Raw genomic sequence first — 22,027 nt, 5'->3', positions numbered from 1 at the left:
ACTTATTTTTAATTGTAGGCAATATTTTCTATGGCTACAAGTGATAATCTCTACAAAGTTTATGTGTTCCTATAATGGTAAAGATTTGCTATGAGTTTTAAAGTGAGAGAAAAAGTTTAGTCAGTTTTAGCAAACCAAGATAACTTTATGTGGGCAGATTTTGGAATTACGGTTGAATCAGACATCTAAAAATGAAGCTAGTAAATTTAGGTTTTCGGAATTCTTACAAACATTAGTCTCTTGGGTATATGTATTATAAGGAGGAACTATTTTTAAAAAATATTTCCATTGTTATTTTAATCGGGATTTGGGAGGTTTTCGTTGGTACACAGGGATTCGATAACAAAATCTTGGAAGTAGGAATTGTTACCCTCTGAATAAAATCTATAGCTAATGAACATGATTAGCCAATTGCCTAGGGAAGTAATTTGTGGACACTGCAATGGGTACTGTTAAATATTTCAGTTTAATTAACTACAACTTTATGAGATGTTTATATTATTTTTCTATTTAATATATTAAGGAATTTTGTATCAGGGAGGTTGATTTGCCTGAAGTTACACAGTGAACCAATAAATATATAGAGAATCCACGTCCTGTCAATACTTTTTCTTCTTACTTGGGTGCTTCTGAATTGTAGGGTAGGATAGTATCTTCTCCGGAAAGCAGGAAACCTTGCTGAAATCTAATTAAAGAGGCTAGGATATGGTTTCAGAAAGAATGTAAATTGTGAGGGAGAAACTTTGCCATAATAGTTCAGGTATTGCCATACCTGAAAAGAAATAGCAAATGTAGGAGAGTGGTGTGTATATGAAGGGAATATGGAGAAGGAAAGCCAAAAGGAGTTGTCCAGGTATTTCTGAGGCTTCAATGAAACAGTTTTCTCAAAAAAGCCTCTTTTTCTTTGCCTGAAATCTGCGCTTGTCAAACAACCTTATCATTACAGGCATACCTCATTTTATTGTACTTTGTTGTATTTCATGGATGTTGTGTTTTTTAACAAACTGAAGGCAGGACACTCAACCAGCAAAAGGATTATGACTTGCTTTATTATGATAACTCGCTCTATTGTGGTGGTCTGGAACTGAACTGGCAATATCTCTGAGGTATGCCTGTACTGACTGATGGGCCCAGGAAAGGATTGCCATTGTCAATGAATGGAATTGGTGTTTGGATCTATACACTTAGTTTACAGTGCCTTTGTTTAAGCAGGATGAGTTCCTAGAAACCCGGTGGCTCGTGGCATTCTTGTCATATTACTTCCCAGGTCAGCTGATGATGAGACCCTGCCTCTACTTACCCAGTCTCCCTGCTACTGTAAGGTTTTACCTCTCCCTAAAGGCCATCTCTTGTTCTGGTTCACTGACCGCAATGTTATAAACATGTAAAAGTATTGTTCTGAAAATAATACTAGGCAAAGTAGTAAGTTTGTGGGGAGACTTTAAGTTATTTAACTTATTGGCAGGATGACCCATCTGCAATGGATTTTGTCACCTCTGCTGCAAACCTCAGGATGCATATTTTCAGTATGAATATGAAGAGCAGATTTGATATAAAATGTAAGTTGCTTTGTGCTTCACTTGTATCTTCTAAAATGCTAAATTATTCTTTTCCTTTTTAGCAGTTAAAACATATTTATCTCTTTTTTTTTAATTTTTAATTTTTTTAGCAATGGCAGGGAACATTATTCCTGCTATCGCTACTACTAATGCAGTGATTGCTGGGTTAATAGTATTGGAAGGATTGAAGATTTTATCAGGAAAAATAGACCAGTGTAGAACAGTGAGTATTTCTATTTGTTGTTTTTTTTTTTTAATTCAACCTCTTTGTAAAATAATATTTGCAGAGGAAAAAAATAATTTATAAAAAAACACATTAAACTAACAATTAAATTAAATTAATAAAACTGGCTTAAAGCAGTGGAAAAATAATTGTTCCAATTACCTTGTCTTTATGGATTTTAAATTTTATTTGGTTTGTAGTGTCCCTCCTTTTTTTTTCAATTACAGTTTACATTTAGTGCTATTTTTTCTTAGTTTCAGGTGTACAGCATAGTGATAAGATAGTCATAATCTTTACTTAGTGTTCTCTCCAGTATTTCCAGTACCTACCTGACACCATAAATAGTTATTACACTATTATTGACTATATTCCCTATGCTGTACTTCACATCCCTGTGTATAGTCCTGTTTTTAAGTCATTTTACTTTAAATTTGTTTTATATTCTTTGATAATGTTAATGTAGGCAGTCTTATGAATGAGTCTATGGTTATGCCTGCCACATCTCTCACAGTATATTGTTTGCTTGTATGGTGTATGATTTGTTTTTTTAACTGACTTGGTATTTGTTAAAACTCTTATCTTTGATAATTCTTTAAGGACCCATTGAAGGTGTATTTCTTCAAAGAGGATTTGTGTTTACTTATATCTGAGTGCCTGGGGTCCTGCCAATCCCGGACCATTTTAGAATTCTTTAGTTTTTCAATCCACATACATATTCAGACAGCAAATCTGCATGAGCCCTGTATTATTGTAATTAATTATAAGGAAGTCCCCTCACTCTTTGAAACACCAAGGTCAAGGTAATTTTTCTTGTTACTTCTGTGGGGAAGATACTTTTCTGGTATTTTCTCTCCTCCCCTTGCAGGTTCTTGTTTTATTTGTCTACTTAGGTGTACCTCAAGATTAAAGCCACTCGGATATTCTTTTTGAATTCCTGCTTTCATTCTGTATTAAGTTTGCGTGACTGAAGGTGCTTTTGCTCCCTTACCAGTTTAGCAATTTAAGAAATTCCTTAAAAATGTTGTAGGTGCCCTGGCCAGGTGGCCCAGTTGGTTGGACCATTGTCCCCTGCACCAAAAGGTCACCAGTTTGATTTTCAATCAGGGCACATACCTGGGTTGCAGGTTTGATCCTTGGTTGCAGGGGTGGCAACCAATTGGTGTTTCTCACACCTGTCTCTCTTTCCCTCTCCCTCCCCCGACCCCTGTCTCTCCCTTCCTCTCTCCCTCTAAAATCAATAATAAACATATCCTCGGGCAAGGATTTAAAAATGTATGTATGTTGTAGCCAGTATTTTTGCTATTTAGGTTCCCCTTTTTACTGTAATGTTCAAATAAAAGGACCAATTTACTTTCAGGAATTTCTTTTTTTAAAAAAAGAAAGTTAGTCTGCAATGGTACTCTTGTTTTTTGGTGCCATTATTGATGCAGTCTAAAAATATTTTATTGTTTTCATGAAATTTCAGGGTAAAGGAGTGCAGAATCATTGCCAGTCTGCCATCTTTTATTTAAAAATTTTTGCTAACATATTTTTAATTTCTAAGAACATTTTTTGATTTCTACCTTTTTGTAGCAGCCTTAATTTATCCTGTGCCTATAGTATTCCTTTGAGCTCACAAATATTACTAACTGTTTAATTTATTAAAATGTCTACTATTTCCTGTAACATCCTTCTTGGTTCTTTGCTGTCTCAGTTCTATTCCTCTCAGGTTAATGATACTTATCTGTAGCTTTTATTTGTTCATAATGAATTTCAGGAAAAGTTAATAGTGTTAGACTGGGTATTAGTAGTGTTAGTGATTGTTTTCATTACTTTTAGTTTGCTAAGGCACAGTTACCTTTCCAGTGAAGCCCAATATCAAACAAATCTATTTCCCCGTTATACCCTGCTGCCAGACCTGCTTGTACAATGGCTAGTACTACTGGTAATACTGTTAATACAGAAGGTTTCTTCCTATCACTTAACTGCCTCCTGAGGAATTTACTTCTTTAAGCTTGGGAGAAGCCATGGAGTATTTATCTTTAGAATTAAATAATCTTAGCAAATGCCGTAGTACATGTTAGTCACAGATGAGAATTTATATCAGCTTTTAGTGTTGTCTTGACATTTGTTTGTATTAATCTGGCTAGTGTTTCAAAACTTTGTAGCAGTGTGAGGTTGTGGCTTTTATGTATTTATTTATTTATTTATTTTAATATATTTTATTGATTATGCTATTACAGTTGTCCCATTTTTCCCCCTTCACACCCTTCTGCCCTGCACACCCCCTACCACCCACGTTCCTCCCCTTTTAGTTCATATCCATGGGTTGTACATATAAGTTCTTTGGCTTCTACATTTCCTCATACCATTCTTAACCTCCCCCTGTCTATTTTCTACTTACCATCTATGCTACTTACTCTCTGTACCTTTTCTCCCTCTCTCCTCCTTCCACTCCCCCGCTGATAACCCTCCTTGTGATCTCCATTTCTGTGGTTTCTGTTCCTGTTCTAGTTGTTTGCTTAGTTTGCTTTTGTTTTAGGTGTGGTTGTTAATAATTGTGAGTTTGCTGTCCTTTTACTATCCATGTTTTTTATCTTTTTCTTAGATAAGTCCCTTTAACATTTCATATAATAAGAGCTTGGTGATGATGAACTCCTTGAACTTGACCTTATCTGAGAAGCACTTTATCTGCCCTTCCATGCTAAATGAGAGCTTTGCTGGATAGAGCAATCTTGGATGCAGGTCCTTGCCTTTCAGGACTTGGAATACTTCTTTTCAGCCCTTCTTGCCTGCAAGGTCTCTTTTGAGAAATCAGCTGATAGTCTTATGGGAACTCCTTTGTAGGTTACTATTGCCTTTTCTCTTGCTGCTTCTAGGATTCTCTCCTTCATTTTTACCTTGGCTAATGTAATTATGATGTGCCTTGGTGTGTTCCTCCTTGGGTCCAACTTCTCTGGGACTCTCTGAGCTTCCTGGAAGTCTATTTCCTTTGTCAGATAGGGGAAGTTCTCCTTTACTGTTTGTTCAAATAACTTTTCCACTTGTTGTTCTTCCTGTTCCCCTTCTGGTACCCCTATAATTTGGATGTCGGAACGTTTAAAGATGTCCTGGAGGTTCCTAAGCCTCTCCTTCTTTTTTTGAATTCTTGTTTCTTCATTCTTTTCTGGTTGGATGTTTCTTCCTTCTGGTCCACACCATTGGTTTGAGTCCCAGTTTCCTTCCCATCACTATTGGTTCTCTGTATATTTTCCTTTATTTCACTTAGGGTAGCCTTCATTTTCCATCTAATTTGCGACCAAATTCAACCAATTCTGTGAGCATCTTGATTACCAGTGTTTTGAACTGTGCATCTGATAAGCTGGCTACCTCTTCGTCACTTAGTTGTATTTTTTCTGGAGCTTTGATCTGTTCTTTCGTTTAGGTCGCTGCTGCCCTTTTTTTTTTTTTTTTTTTTTTTTTGGTCTTGGTTCACCTGTTACATGGTGAGGGGCGGAGCCTTAGGTGTTCACCAGGGCACGGCAACCCACCTTGCTGGGCTGTGATGCTATATGTGGGGAAGGAGTCCAAGAGCAAACAATGGCGCTTGTTCTGCTCTGCCGGATTTCGGTCATTTTCCCCACTTCCCACCAGCAAATTGGGCCCTTCTGGTGCTGATTCCCTTGTGGGTGGGCTTGTGTAGGTTCCTAGGACTCTGTGGGTCTCTCCAACAAGCTCTCCTGTGAAGCTGGGAATTTCTCCTGCTGCCTCCTCAACCCCCACAGGTGTTTCAATCAGTGGTTTGAGGCTTTACTTCTCAGCACTGGGGCCCTGAGTTGCACAGGCTGTCCAGCCCCCCAGTTGTTTCTCCTGGTTATCTGCGCACGAATGTGGGATCACCCACTCTACCAGCCACCACCTTGCCCACCCTGGTCCTCCAGCCTCTGCCTTGCTGAGTCTTCTCTGCCAGGCTGCCCGTTTCTGCCCCTCCTACGGGTCTGGATGAGTGTGTCTTCAGCTCTTCGTTTGTTGGACTTGTTTACAGTTCAGTTTTCTGTTGGTTCTGGTGGTTTTTGGTTTTTAAATTGTTGTCCTTCTTTTGGTTGTGTGAGGATGCACAGTGTGTCTACCTATGCCTTCATCTTGGCTGGAGGTCTGGGCCTTTTAAAATTAAAGTGTAGTTTTTAAAATTTTCCTTGGTTCATACTATTTTTTGTTTGGGTATTAGGGAAATGGTAAATAGGTGTCTACATACAGTGCCAGAAGTACATTATTTTTCTCTTAATCATGTAAATACTAATGTAGTTACAGAAAATTTGAAAAGAAAGGCAAGCACATTGGTTCCATACATTTATGAAAACATCATTAGTTGGAGGTATTAATGTATTGGTCTTGTTGAGAAGCTGGTTTTAAATTGATATGAAGAACCAACTACCAGGAAGGCACCCAAAAGCTGATTTAATGACACCAGAGATGAGTATGGCTAAGTCCTTAGTGTTGCTAAATTACTTTGCAGGATAGTCTAGTGTCTTCAGTACAAGGAGATTTCTTTTCAGTAAGCTCAGCCATTCATGTAGCAGCTAATTTGAAAAGAAGTTTGGAAAATCAGGCTCTTATGGTCATAATTTTCCTTATCCAACTTCAAATTATATGATGTATAAAATTGACTTGAATTTCTGATTTCTGCTTACGTTTTTCCCTCCAAAGATTTTTTTGAATAAACAACCAAACCCAAGAAAGAAGCTCCTCGTGCCTTGTGCACTGGATCCTCCCAACCCTAATTGTTATGTATGCGCCAGCAAGCCAGAGGTGACTGTACGACTGAATGTCCATAAAGTAACCGTTCTCACATTACAAGATAAGGTGAGTGCAGAGGCTAGTTCTCTCACCCAAGTTTCTTTTTCCTTTTTCTTAAAAAACACAAAATAAAACAAAACAAAACCCCTCGTTTCCTCTTGCCTTTTACTGTGTTACTGCAATAACAAACTAAAAGCCACGTAATTACTCTGAAAGACTCTGGCTACTGAAGTGTGATGCTCTGATAGCCTTGGTCACTTGATCATATAGGATCCTGCTGGCGTTTTTCTCTGTGGTTCCAGAATATGTGTTTCACATCTCAGAAAGGAAGAGGAATTAGCTGTATTTGTAGAAAATGCACCACAAGTATTACAGAAGTGGTACAGCATCTTGGCAGGCAAGAGACTCTTTGTACACCCTGTTTCCCAGTTGGTGTATAAATTCTGTATTTTTGGCAGACAGGAGGTATCCTTAAACAGTTTGGTGATAGTCCTGATTCTGGTGTGTTAAGTTAGTCCCTACGAAGATCAGCATTTATATACCTGCATTCACCTATATCGCTCTGCAGTGCTACTGGGGGTTAGGATGTGGTCCTATTCTGTGGCCTGGTTTTTAGGTTCCTCCTAAACTGGCTAGTTTAGTTCCTTTATTAGGGAAAATATCAAAAATGTCCCAGTGGGTATCACGTCCCACTTTTGGGATCACTTCCGATTGTTCTCTGATTATGTTCTCTGATGGATGTTATCCATCATCATGTTACATATTTTCATACCTCTTAGACCTTGATGGTCCTAAAGGTTTCCTAAGAGGGAATGGCCTTTCTCCCAGGAATGGACAAAAAACAGGTTAATTAGCTCTTGTGTTTTGGGTAACGAAATAGCAGTATTTGGAATACTGGCCAGTGGAGGGTCATTTGCCCTACCTTCTTCCTTAGGAAATAATTATAGTTGGCATCTATTCATTCTTGAGCTTAAAGGCAATTCCATTATTTGTAGAATAAAGGGAACTTTAGAGAGTGCCCCCATTTTCTTTTATTTAGGAGCAGGTAGATTTGACAGAATATTACCATTTTTGATTCATCTTGAAATTTAAAGTGAAGTGGAAGAGCAAGACCATCTGAGAATCAGGTTAATGAGAACATTTGTGTCTGTAAAACATCTGCCAATACAGGATTGTCATAGAGTGAGGCATTATGTAATACGTCCAGCTCTGTACCTGATCTGCAGCAAAAAACAAGTACCAAGAGCCAATCAAGGAATTCTCAGTCCCCCTTATGGAGGAAGTTGTTTCTGATCTTATTGGTGGTCAAATATGAGGGTGGAGCACAGGCAAGAGATAATTGTGTGCATTCCCACTGCTTTCCTACTTGTTGTCAGGTATCTTATGAGCAACTTTGCCCTTCTCCAGTGGAAGGGGAAAGTAAGACCTTTTAAGGAAACAGTGTCTATTTTTATTGTCTTTAATTATGTTTATTAATATTTTTAATCTTTTTTCCTGTAGATTGTGAAAGAAAAATTTGCTATGGTTGCACCAGATGTCCAAATTGAAGATGGGAAAGGAACAATCCTGATATCTTCAGAAGAGGGAGAGACAGAAGGTGTGATGCATTGCATTTATTCACTTCCTTTATTTGGGTGGAGATGCCTAAAGGAAGAGGTTCACATTAGTATGTCCGTTTGCTATTTATGTTACTCAGTATCACAGCTGAAAGGCACAACATGTGATCAAGAAGGTGCCCCTTCCAGGACAGCATTGCCTTCGCCTTGGTGGGATTGTAGCAGTTCTGGTTTGGGGAACTTGGTGTTGTCAGTGTGTCTCAGTAACTATTTTTCAATAACCCAGCACACAGCCACCATTTTTAGTGACCTTAGTGTTCTTGTCCACTTCAAAGGAACTGCCTTGCCTGTATCATGGATCCTGTGAGCTAAATTGGTAGTGAGCAGATTGTTCTGGCTATTAGATCAAAGTAGGTAATCTAAGGCTATTAGGTGTTTGGTCCAGGAGTGGGGAAGCCTTGATAGCCCGTCTTACTATAGAGCAGAAAGTAGTACTGAAAAATCAGTGCCTAGTTTTGGCATTTTAGACTTTTTTTTTTGAAGTTCTCAAGAAAGCCATCTCTTCCCTGGCTGGCGTAGCTCAGTGGATTGAGCGCGGGCTGGGAACCAAAGTGTCCCAGGTTCGATTCCCAGCCAGGGTACATTCCTGGGTTGCAGGCCAGAACCTCCAGCAACCGCACATTGATGTTTCTCTCTCTGCCTCTCTCCCTCTCTCCCTCTCTCCCTCTCTCTCTCTCTCTCTCTCTCTCTCTCTCTCTCTCTCTTTTCCTTCCCTCTCTAAAAATAATAAATAAATAAAATCTTTAAAAAAAAAAAAAAGAAAGCCATCTCTTTTGTCATTGCATTTGTTATACAAGGTTCGATGCATTTGGTTGTGTTTAAGCTTTCTTAGTTGAGGATTGGTTTTGGTTGTGCCTCCTTCATCCTGCACGAGTCAGTCTGATTGGACTCAGAAGTTCTCACAGCTCTTCTGTCACTTTGGCATCTTAGAATCTCTTGGGTTACCATTTTTGTTAATTTCTTCATATGACAAATCTTGCCAGTGTAAAATCTGGGGGCTCCCCCCCCCCATATTGACTTACTTATTTACCTATTTCTTTACTGGTTAAGTGTCTTCTTGGCTGTAGCTCCTTGTCAAACTATTTGGTCTATTAGGTCATGAGTAATTGGAGGCCTTGTTTTGGCTGGGTAGTAGTCTATTTTAAGAGTCTAGTTGAATATTTGGGCCCTATTCTAGCCAGCTGTCTTTACAAAAAACAGAAACTTTGTTCATGACTGTCCTCTTAGTTCTAGTCAGCTCTTTTAATGCTAGGACCTTAAAAATAGAAACTGACCAGGAATCTGAGTAGCTGAAATGTGGCTGTTCTCCACCAAATACAGTTGCTGAGGGTGAGATGGCACTTATTCAAATCACGCACAGAGTCCTGTGCTATAGGCAGAGTCATACCTATTCATAATTCAAGGATGAATACAGCAGTAGTCTCTGGTGGTTTGAATTAATGTATAGCCTGGAAGGAGAGGAGAGATTATCAGCTAGTAGATTTAGTGCAGTTTAAGAAATGAGTAGCTTCTATAAAGGCATGCCTTAAAAACAACATAAAAGGCTTTGGGAATGGCCAGTTCTTTTGTATCGCTGCAAAGTGGTGTGCTCTGGGGTGGCAGTGCTGGCTCACTGGAGGTGCACTGGAGACTTACTGTAGCTGCATGTAATGTGTGTTTATCTTCTGCCCTCAGTATCTTTCTTCCACCAGGTTTAAGTTGTGCAATAAATGTGGTCACCTTCTAGTAAATCTGCGGAAGGTGAGTTAAGGGTGTGAGAGTGGAGGCAGGAGCCAGTTAGGGAGGAAAAGAAATGAGGGGAGTGGGGGATTTTAAATTAAGGTAGAAGCAGATGATAAACCTTGACATTTGCAAGGTCAGAATTAAGGGCAATTCTGGTGAATTCAAGTGAAGAAGAGTAGCATTGTTGGGCCTATACACAGGATTGTTGCCAGGACTCTGGCCTTATAGATGATGTTCATTAAACAGGATGGTATGCACAGTAACTGTTTTGAATATGTTGGGTCTGAGGAATTTGTAGTGAGTGGAGAATGTGTGAATGGTCTTGGGATTGGAAGTATGGGTAAGAATTACTATTTTCTAAAGATACTCCAGATAGAATAAAGAGTTAAAATAAGAATAGATTTGTAAAAGAACTAGAAACTGTCAGTAGTTTCTGGATTTCAAAGTTAGATAGAGAGATACTTTCTAAGCATTTTCCTTTCAAGCAATGAAAGAAAAAGAAATAATAAAAACTGAAAAAAGAAAAGACATAAATTTAAACACGATAACTAGGATTAAGATATAGTTTACTTAGTATGTGTCAGGAATTGTAGATACAGGTCAACAGGTTCTGTGCAGTCTGTGCCTCTACAGAACAAATACGCAATAAAGTGGATTGAGTGTTGCAAAGAGAGTGTATATAGGGAGCAAGATGGAGACACAAGGTTTTATTTCCCTTTTTTGAAGACTTTATTTTTTTATTATTAAAATTTGTTTTGCTCTGGCTAGTGTGGCTTGGTTGGTTGAAGCATCGGGAATTTCACAGGTTGAATTCTGGGTGAGGGCACATACCTAGGTTGCTGGTTCGATCCTTCTTTCGGGAGCATACAGGAGACAACCAATTGATGTTTTTCTCTTCCTTCTCTAAAAGCAATGAAAAAGCATCCTTAAGTGAGGGTTTAAAAAAAATTTTTAACCTATATATATTTTTTTTAAGATTTCATTTATTTTTATAGAGGGGAAAGGAGGGAGGGAGGGGGGAGAGAGACAGACAGACAGACACATCAGTGATCAATGTGTGGTTGCCTCTCATGTGGCACCCACTGGGGACCTGGCCTAGCAACCCAGGCATGTGCCCTAACTGGGAATCCAACCTGCAATGCTTTGGTTTACAACCTGCGCTCAATCTACTGAGCTACGCCAGCCAGGTCTTTAAAAAAATTTTTTTTCATTACAGCTTTACATTCAATGTCATTAGTTTTAGGTATACAGCATAGTGGTTAGAGAATTATACAATTTATAGAGAGATCACCCTGTAAGTCTAGTACTCACCCAACACTACATGTAGTTATTACAGTATTATTCACTAATTCCCTCTAGCAGGGATATCTAGACCACAGGCCACATGCAGCCCATAATGGGTGTGAATGCGGCCCAACACAAAATCATAAATTTACTTAAAACGTGAGATTTTTTTAATGATTATATGTTGTAATGTATTTAATGTGTGGCCCAAAACAGCTTTTCTTCTTCCAGTGTGGCCCAGATATGCCAAAAGATTGGACACCTCTACTAGAGGAAGCAGTTTTGTAGATGAGATTTGAGTGCATTTACAGGTCAGGAAAGTGAAGCATTTGAACTTGGAGGTGAGGAAGCATAATTAAGGCAGAAAGGCTCTAAATAGGTGACACTAAGCGTTCTGTTGGAGGTATCATTCTTCATTGGAGTATTTAACAATTTATGCAGAAAAATCTTATTGATTGCTAACTGGGTGCTAAGCACATTCTGCATACTGGGGGTATTCAGATGAAGTAGAAATGACATGTGGAAGATAGAACTAGGTTGGAATACTTATGTTGGGGTGGCCACCACTAGCTCTTCATTGAGAGATGTTGAAAATTATGTTGAAAATGAAAATTTTATTTAAAAGTTTCTCATAGTTCTGAATTGTAAAGTTTGCTAAAAAGTTCTGTCATGGAAAACCTGTTTGCAACATAGAATATCTTTTGGGCCCTGGGCTGGGTAGCTCAGTTGGTTTAGAGCATCTTCCCAATAATGACCAGATTCGGTTCAGTCTCTGGTCAGGGCAAATACAAAAAGCAACCAATGAATGCATAAATAAGATGAAGAACAAACTGATGTTTCTTTCTCTTGCTCTTTCAAAAGTGTGGGGGGGGGGTTGTCTTTGGTGCCTTTGAAGTAGTTTTAGCAGTTGCTTGTTCAAGGATGAATTCCTAAGTGTCTGTTATTTTAATGGGTTACTTGCTGGGGCTGCCATACCAAAATATGCAGATAGGGTGAATAAAATAACAGAAATTGATTTTCTCATAGTTCTGGGGCTAGAGGTCTTAATGGTTTGTCTACAGGTTTGTTTTCTCCCGAGGTTTCTCTCCTTGGCTTCTCAAGAGGATACTACTTAGACTGGATCAGGGCCGAACCTAACAGCCTCCTTTTAATCACTTTAAAAAGTGCTAACCAAATACAGTCACATTCTGAGGTTGAGGTTAGGGCTTCAGCATATAAATTGGAGGGACACGATTCAGCTTAGAGTAGGGGGTTCAGCTTTTTAAAACTGACATGACTGCTCCATAGAGATATAACTAAAGTATCTAAATTTCTTTAACATTTTGTAGCTAATAACCATAAGAAGTTGTCAGAATTTGGAATTAGAAATGGGAGCCGGCTTCAAGCAGATGACTTCCTTCAGGACTACACTTTATTGATCAACATCCTTCATAGGTAGGAATTATTAACATTTTTAACTATAAGAAATTGTTTGCATATATACACTTAAGATAAAGTAGATGGATAAAAAATACCTTTAAACCCTACTGTTCATTTGAAACTGCACAGTGTATTTGCTCAAGTTGGCCACAAAATTCCTTGAGGTTTGACTTACAGAAAAAAACTTGGGTATTCAGAAATAAAAGGGATAGACAAAAAATGTTTAAAGATAACTTGTCAAAGGCGACTGATCAGAAAGAGGGTAGAAGTTGAGGCATTCAAATAGTTGTAATCAGAGGTGAGTATTTTAATAATTGAAATAGAATAAAATTTTCTATTTCTAAAGATTTTTTAGAAGAAAGGAAGACACACTTCATTTGTGAACTGTAAGAAGAACAAGAGAATATTAGAAATTATTCTCTATAGATTCCTGGGTCATAGATTTTTTTCTTTTTATTTGATTTTACATATTTAAAAAAGCCATTCAAAATAATTGTATTATAGAGTATTTGCATATTATGACACAGTTAAAATATAGATGGTCCTCTACTTTGGTTATTTTATCTGTTGGACAAGGTGCAATTTTGTACACGCTCATCAATATTCCTAAACTGCATCCTTACTTAGTACTTTTGGGTACCATCTAACCAACAGCTGTGTCCAGTTTTGCTGGTGCCTCCATCTCTATACAAACATAGTTTGTATGGTTTGGAGAACATTGTATTTTCTATATTTGGTTTATAAAAAGCATAAAATAACAGGAAAAACTGAATGTGAGTTTTGGAAATAAGTTTCACAAAGTCAGACGTTTGAGTCCAAGACAATGCTAGGAATGATCTCTGGCCTTGGTTAGACACCAGTTGGATGTCAGTGGTGTGCTTGAGTTCAATTGTGGGGGGCGGGGGGGGGGGAGACCATGAAAGGACATTTACAATAAAATAGAAATACATCACATGATGTCTAAAAGAGGAGGCAGGCACAATTAGGGTTTTTTTAATCATATATTTTAGCTTTCTGGAACACAACCCGCTTTATAACATTAAAGTCTTTTGTTTGACTTTCATGCATTAAGCTTTCATACATGTTTTTGGAAACACATTACAAAAGCAGGGTACTGCCTGTAAAAATGGGCGGAAACGCAGAATCCATATATCCTAACCCTAAAATACCAATTGTTTTTGTCAAGATCAGAGTAGAGTGTCTAGAATCTTTCACAAAGTAGCTACAGAAATAATGCCCGAGTTACATTGGGCCATAGAGTTTTAGACTCATTGTTCTGTTTTAGCAGGAAAAAAAGCATTTACCTTTTTTTCTTAACCCTTTTCCTGGACCCTAGCCAAGTAGCTCCATTGGTTAGAGTGCCATCCCAATATACTAAGGTTGTAGGTTTGATCTCTGGTCTGGGCACATAAAGAAGCAACCAATGAATGCACAAATATATGGAACAACAAATCGATGTTTCTCTCTCTGTGTCTCTTCCTCTCTAATACCAATTTTTTGTAAGTTAAAAAAAATCTTTCCCTGATATGTAGGTGCAATGGTATTATCATTGGAGTTAGACTTTGAATTATCACAAAAATCTGTTATGTATAGTCTTGTTTTTATTTGAGCTCTTTGAAAAATCAGAATCCAAATATTGGGTTTGTACATATCATACACTTGAAGTTGAGGGAACAGTATCTCTCTGGTGTGTCTTTGTTTTGTAAATATTCATAGCACTGGTCCAGTTTTATCATGTGTGTTCTCTTACAGTGAAGACCTAGGGAAGGATGTTGAATTTGAAGTTGTTGGTGATTCCCCAGAAAAAGTGGGGCCCAAACAAGCTGAAGGTGCTGCCAAAAGCATAACCAATGGCAGTGACGATGGAGCTCAGCCTTCCACGTCCACAGGTGAGTCATGGCCTCAGCCAGCAGGTTGTTAGTTACCCAACAAGCAAGACTAACCTAACAACAAACTGTGATTATTATATGAACGTTGATTGTAAAATAGAAATCCATAGGACCACTAGAGGTATGTATTTGTTTGGCATTGATTGTTTTAATGGAGTTTTAAATGTATGACCCATGACGGCACTTAAGGCTGGAAGAAGTTCTTACTGAAAATACAAACACTTTTTTTTTTTGTTAGTGGATTTTTACAACTGGAAATATCAGTGAGTTTACTAGGGAATAGAGACTGTTCATTCTTAGTACTAGTAGTGGTTTTGGATTTTGTATCCCTGTATTATTTAGGGGTGACAAATCAGTACATCTGTTTTGACTGCAGATGTTTGGTCAGTATAGAATTAATAGCATTTCACAGTTTTCTCAGAACCAGTATGACTTTGAGGAAATGTATCAGAGGCTCTTTTTCCTTGGATTTTCAGTGCTGGTGCTTGGTGCCTTATTTTGCTGGATTTGGGTATTTACTAACACCCCTCCCCTCCCCCCCAAACACACACACACCCCTCTTCTTTCTTTAAGTTGGGAAACAAAAAGTTACCAATTTTTTACTTATTTCCATTTCTTTGACCCTGGGTCTTTGGTGTTCTTTGGAATGTGTTTCTCGGTTCTGATGTTCTCTAAAGTTTTAAAGATGGATTTGGAGAATATCTAGAGAGGTTGCTCCACTTGTGGACCATGGGTTTATGACCTTTTTCCCTTCTGAAAATCCATCACCCATTGAGGAAGGGACTATGGTAGTTTTTTAAAAATCATAACTTGAAATATGCATTTATTGATTCTCTGTGGGTAGGTTTTGGAGGCTGTAGCACTAAGATCAGTCCTCTGCTTTTGATTGTTTTTTGGGGGGGTGGGGGCACAAAACCAACTGTGGTGTAAGGTTAAAAGCATGTGCTGTAGAGTCCCCACTCTGGGTTTGTATCCTGACCTCATCCTCAACTGTTGTGTGACCTTGGGCAAGTCAACCTCTTTGTACCTCAGTTTCCTTTTCTGGAAAACGGATAATAATGTTATCTTCTTTATAGGGTTGTTGTGATGATTAAATGAGTTGTTATATGCAAAGTGCTCAGAACAGTTCCTGGCACATTGTAAGTGCTATATATATATACATATATATATATTTATATTTATTTGTTTTGTTGTTGTTTATAATTATACTGCCACTACCAGTATTAAGAATTATACCCTCCCATTTTCTGTTGGAGAAATAGAAACAAGGAACTGGAATATTTCTCTGAGTTACAATAATGTTTGTTACAAGTTTTTGTTTTGATTGGAAAGGGAATAGGTGCTTGTTACAGAAAACATTAAAACAGTACAGGAATATGTAAATTATTAAGTGAAGGTCCCCTAAGGGTAGTCGTTCTTAAGTCTGGTGTATATCAGAAGAATTAGCTGTTCATTTATATGAAACAGTGATGAGCCACTAGTAACTCCCACACTTTTAACCATGTTTTCATTTTTTCTTTTTCTGAAATAAGCACAAGAGCAAGATGATGTGCTCATAGTTGATTCAGACGAAGAAGGTCCTTCAAATAATGCTGATGACATAAGTGAAGAGAGAAGTCGAAAGAGGAAATTGGATGAGAAAGAGAATATCAGTACAAAGAGGTCACGCACAGAACAGACAAAAGAGCTTGATGATGTTATAGCATTAGATTGAACAGCAATGCCTCTAACAGAACCCTCTTACTGCATTAGGTCACCTGGGCAGATCCAGGTTATTATGTCCTTTGTTCCAAAGGTAAAAAGTTGACACCAGTGACTTGAAGATGATTCTGCTGCATTTGAAAGCATTCATTTTGCTAGAACTGTTAGACACGTTGTGGTATGCTGTTTGGAAAGTAGGAATATAGTTCTAAAACCCTTTGAACAAAGCATTTATGTAACCAGTCATGAGATGAAACAACAGAATGCATGTTGCCTTTTCAATGTAAATACCCTTAGGTATCATTTAATAGCTTAAAATATTGTGGTTTAGTAAAGTTGATACCTGGTTATAAATATTATGCCTTTATTTTTGGTTAGAAAAAGAATTATTTTTAGCCTAGATCTAACCATTTTCATACTCTTAAACAGATTCAAAAAGTATCAAGTGCTATGCATTGAAACTTGTTTTTAAATATTAACTGGCACTATGTATATTGATGTAAAACAATGTTACTTTACTCAAGTTTTCAGCTTGTACTGCCTGGTATGTCTGTGTAAGAAGCCAATTTTTGTGTATTGTTACAGTTTCAGGTTATTTATATTTGATGTTTTGTAAAACTCAAATACGACTATGCTGTACTATGGACCAAATAAATGGCCTCTGCATACTTGTTATACATGCCTGCACAGTTCACGTGTCTGCTGCCTTGTTGGGTTTTATCCATCGTGTTTACTGCAGGCATGCAAATTTTTTTCCTTTTAAAGAGTTAACTTGTAATGGATGTGATGGTTAAAAGATCTTCACTGTTTGCCACAGATTCATACTTTCTAAAATAAAGCTTTTAATGGCGATGTTGCTTTCTAAATTTGAATTGTAAACAGTTGGCCTTTTGTTGAGAGTATTTAACATGTTTGTCCAGCCCCAGTAACTTGGAGCCTTGGATTTGAGGTTGCAGAGGGTGAGAGTCTTACCTTGATTCTGCATTCTTCTTTGAGTTTTTCCGCCACTTCATCAGAGTTCTTCTTGAGGGTACCAGTCTTGGTACCAGAGGGTACCAGAATTGGGCATCAGATTTTGGGCCCAATTCCAGCCTGCAGATGTGGCCAGACCAGCTCTGGATAGATCAGCACTCACATTTCTGCCTGGACCCCAGAGGGCCATTAGAATATCTCCTCACACAGATGTGCCTTGAGTTTTCAGATAACAGATTCATGAAGCTGTTTCCCCATTCTCTATCTTTGCCTTTGGATTTTTGGCCAGTCAACTAAATTTCAAATTGATAACTTACTGTCTCACTTTGTGTAATTCATAATTGCTACCCAGTTTACTAACTCTTACTCCTCGTTTTGTATCATCTTAAATTCAGCATGTAATGAAAGCCTTCAGGAGAATATATTGCAACACAGCCCTCAGGAGCATGCTGCTTACAGCCTCCAGGATGGACTGACTTCAGCCTTCCGATAGCAACTGCAAGCAGTCTGGATCCCTGCCCACAATTCTGAGCCTCTGAGGTTCACTTTGCTTTTTCAGAATTTTAGGAGCTTCATTTTCCTCCAGAAAAAACTTCAAAGTCACAGAACCAAGTAACAGATAAATATCCTGAAATACCACCTCAGAATAATTTTTGGCTAACTGGTTGGTTACTGAGAATCATTTTCTATTTTGAAATTTGAATTCTGAAAAACTCAGAAATTTGCTTTTTGAAATCCTCTTAATTAGTTAAAACCTTGACCTGCCTTTTTAGATATAGTTGCAATGTTTCTGGCATTTCTGTATATGTTCTTTTTATTCCCCCAATTTGAAAGTACATGGAAGTAAGTGCCAGTTTGATCTGTGGAGGAATGTTTCTGTTTTGGCAGAGGAGTGATTTTCATTTTTTTAACAACTCTATTACTATATATTTTTTTCCAGTGGTCTCTGTTCATTTTGTACCTATTTTTACATAAACTTTATCAGCAAGGCAGGTCTGACTCCAGGGATCTTACTCAACTAGACTTACAAAATCCAAGCTGCATTCACTCCTCTGGAGCATGGAGACACTTTAAATCTGGTTTTGTATTTCTGGTTTTCCCATGTGAGTTGTCTCCTCAGTGGGAGAGCCTAGAGCAGGGCTTCTGAGCAGTGTTTCCCAGCAGCTTCAGCTTCAAATACAGCCTGGCAAACCATCTTTCAGCCTACTGGGAAACACTGAGGACTGAAGTTGACCAAGACAGTCAGTCCATGGTCCCAGAGATTAATCTGCATTACTGAAGGCTCAAATGAAAGAATTATTCGTAGTACCATGAGGATAGAGCCTGAATCCTTAATAACTAATCAGGCAAAGATCATCAATGGATGCCAAAATCTTTAGTAAAAGAATCTTCGCGCAGTGCCCAAATGCTGTCTTGAACTTGTGAAAATGCAATATTGAACTTATGAAAGGAAGCAGTCTTAACAATGGACTGACGTCTGGCACTAGTAGTCAAGTGATCAAACCCAGCATCACTAATGGGACAACCTGTAACATGCTTCTTGATGAAATAACTAAAACGGCACCTAGGCGAAAAAAAAAAATTAACCTGAATCTAATCCAGTATCTAGACTTAAGTTACAGCTGACAGAAAATAAAGGGGTAAGAAGAACAGATGAAAATTAAGAGCAAATAATGGGACAAGTACAGGATGTCGGTCATTCTAGAACACAAGTGCAAAATAAATGACTAACAATTCTTGTGACAATTGGAAATTTGGAAATGGGATAAATTAGGTGATAATGGAATTATTTTCTTTAGGTATGATAATATTCTTGTAGTTATGTAGGACAGTGTCCTGAATTTTGAAATATTAGGGATGAAACTTTGTAATACAACTTAAATGGCTTGGCAAAATATATGATACAGGAAGATAAAAGCAAATTAATATTGACTATAGGTGGAGCCTATATACATTGTTCATGTACTATCCAACTTTTATCTGAAAACTCAGCAAAGTGGGGATTATATATATGGTTTGTACTTTCCTTTTGTGCCTATGTGTGACTTTAAAGTTTTGTATTGAGTATATTCTATGACTGAAATCAGGAGGCAATAAAGATTATTAAAAGAAAAAGTTGGCATGAGAGCGTTACAGTGATTCCTGGGTCCAGCATTGATCAAATCAGTTTTACTCATCCTTGTTGCTAGGCTGTGACTTAGGAAGAATTCTTTCATTTGAGCCTTCAGAGACCTAGGAAAAGTTAACTTGTTGCTAGTAGATTAATTAGAAGCCGCCAGAGAGCATTTGGTTCATAATAAATGTTCCTGTTACTGAAAATAGCCCATTGGTGGCACACGTCTTAAGTGTACTTTCCCTATCAAACATGAGCAAATTTAAGCCTTTACTAATAGCCTTCTTATACAGAAAAAGAAAACAATTAAAAATAAGTGAAAAACGATCAGGAGAAACAGGTTGTAGTTATTGTGACATGTAGAGGTGGCGAAGTTCTCCCATTTCCTTGCATCTTACAGTAGTGTTCCTGAGGTCCAGAATTTCCATTTGAGCATTTTACAGGAGGATATATTTAGAGGAGAATTTTTATAGACACTTTCATACTGGGAATACATTTATTAGCATTTTGCACACAGAAGGAACTCCCTCCTCCCCTGCCCCCAATATCTCATTTTAAAATCCAGCCAAAACCTAAGATTTTTGAACTGCTCACTGAATCAGCTGAGTTGAATTACAGGGCTATGGTGCTGCTCTGAAGTTTAGTTGTATTTTGAAGACCGTTATCGGCTATTTTTTGGAAATTTTGCTGTCTAACTCAACGATCTTGCAACAATTAATGATTTTACTACATAGGGAAAGGCTCCGAGCAAAAATTGTACTAGAATGTACAATGCACCAAGAAGACCCTCAGGCATTAAGAAACCTTCAATTTGTTTTTCAGGAGATCTGTCGATCTTAGAAAAGTACGGACGCTGTGCATACACTGTGCTGTTCACTCATTCTATAAACATGTTTGCATCCCTGCTCTGCACCGTGCTGCACTTGGAAAATCTCGCCAACTTTGCCAGCCTAAGTGGAAACCTTTGAAAGCTGTAAGACACTAAGAGCTGGTGTGCAAAAGAAACCCAACTTCTTGCAGCAATAATTGGTGGGAAGGGGATCTGGGACCCACATCCTCTATGCCAAGCTTCCCAGTTAGACCTAGCAACAGCTTCCAGCATCACTGGAGCTCATGAACACCAACCCCAAGTTCAAAAATGTGCCTAAACTAGCAATCTGGGCTCCCCAAATAGCTCCTCTCCATGAGACTGTAGACTGGGCTCTTTGCTTTATACAAAGTTTGGGTATAAATTCCCATTCCCAAGTGCAGAGTAAGCTCTCAGGACGAGAAAGTGAGGGTCCTTCCGAGATGGCCACTTGCAGGCCCTGGCCAGGTAGGTCAGTTGGTTAGAGCATCATCCTAATACACCAAGGTGGTACGTTTGATCCCCTATTGGGGCACATAGAAGAAGCAACCAATGAAGCATGGATGAGTGGAACAACGGGGTTGATGTCTCTCATTTTAAATAATTAAAGATGGTCACTTTCTTCCTGTAATTGTTGGACCCTAATTCTTAGTTTGGGGAACCAACCTGTCAACAGGTTCAGCTATCAATGCTTTGAAACTGCCCTGTGAGAGTCCTAAGGGGGATATCATGGCCAGGGAAGTTGGGCTCAATCTGGTTGAAAGAGCTGGGCCTCAGAAGAGGGACGAGCAAATTTCAATGGACCACCTCCTAGTGGCAGAAGGTGCACCCTGGGCCTGGGGCTGTGTGTATATGGGATGATCAGTCCCTAGGAGCTGAGGTGGAAGAGATCAAGTGTGCTTCAGGTGAAAGATTCCTGCTACTCTCCCAGGAAAACTTTCAACAGTAGATTGCTGCTGGCTTCAGGAACAGAGAGTATGGATACCAGCAATTCCTCCCTGTGGAGTTCAAAGGCCATGCCCCTTCTGTAGTTAACAAAAGTTATCCAGTCACATTTGATTGACATCTGATTGTATCCCAAGGCTGTAGGAAAACCCTGGAACTGTGTCCATAATTGGGGTCCAGACAATACAGACACTACAGACAGATAAGGGGGCTGATGGAAGCCACATTACAAGGGGAGATTAAGCAACTCTTTAGAAAAAAGCTCACCATTAGTGCCCTGACTGGTGTGGCTCAGTTGGGCATCATCCTGCAAAGTGAAGGGTCGCTGGCTCAATTTCTGGTCAGGGCACATGTCCGGGTTGTGGGTTTGTTTCCCAGTTGGGTGTGTATATAAGAGGCAACCAGTTGATGTTTCTCAGTATTACTCTCCCTCCCTTCCTCTCTCTCTAAAAATAAATAAATAAAATCCTTTAAAAAATCACCATTAGTGTGGACAGAGTCTGGGTAGGACAAGTCTCTGCAGCCTTAAAAGGAAAAAGATGGTGGGTTCAGGACTTGATGTGAGACTATGTAGAACATGTTCTGTTCCAGCTTCTGAATGTATCCATTTGCCTAGACAAAGAAGATTCTGGTTAACTTGAGGGGATGATAGATCTAAAGGTCCAGCAATTTTGTTGTGAAAACATTTTTTTTCTCCAATGGTAGGATCCAGGCAGTGGTAGCTGGAGCCAGCTCCTACTAGCTTTTCCAAGCTAATTATACTCATTTCTTCCCAATTCTATTCAGTGATAACATATTGGTAGTTTAAATTGACTGTGGTGGTATTGGCAAATGCTACAAATAGGGCCCCTGATTTGTACAAATCTCCCCCAGAGCACTAATTGTTTTTTTTTTTAGATTTTATTTATTTATTTATTTATTTATTTATTTATTTATTTATTTTTAGACAGAGAGGAAGGGAGGGAGAAACAGGAAGAGAAAC

At 38.5% G+C, this 22,027-nt stretch overlaps 1 protein-coding gene across 1 annotated transcript in view; it reads left to right on the top strand.

The window, feature by feature from the left end:
• The window catches only part of UBA2 (ubiquitin like modifier activating enzyme 2), a 44,165-nt gene extending 27,131 nt beyond the window's left edge, over window positions 1-17,034 (top strand). Inside the window, exons 11-17 of the mRNA XM_028529411.2 lie at window positions 1,466-1,559; window positions 1,670-1,782; window positions 6,448-6,603; window positions 8,038-8,134; window positions 12,488-12,593; window positions 14,331-14,467; window positions 16,000-17,034. Of these exons, the coding sequence (XP_028385212.1) occupies window positions 1,466-1,559; window positions 1,670-1,782; window positions 6,448-6,603; window positions 8,038-8,134; window positions 12,488-12,593; window positions 14,331-14,467; window positions 16,000-16,181 (885 nt within the window). The 3' untranslated portion in view covers window positions 16,182-17,034. The remainder of the gene's footprint in view (window positions 1-1,465; window positions 1,560-1,669; window positions 1,783-6,447; window positions 6,604-8,037; window positions 8,135-12,487; window positions 12,594-14,330; window positions 14,468-15,999) is intronic.
• Window positions 17,035-22,027: the final 4,993 nt, after the last annotated feature.

The sequence above is a fragment of the Phyllostomus discolor genome, chromosome 12, assembly GCF_004126475.2.
Source record: "Phyllostomus discolor isolate MPI-MPIP mPhyDis1 chromosome 12, mPhyDis1.pri.v3, whole genome shotgun sequence".
NCBI classification, from domain to species: Eukaryota; Metazoa; Chordata; class Mammalia; order Chiroptera; family Phyllostomidae; genus Phyllostomus; species Phyllostomus discolor.
This window is presented reverse-complemented; position numbering and strand designations above follow the sequence as displayed.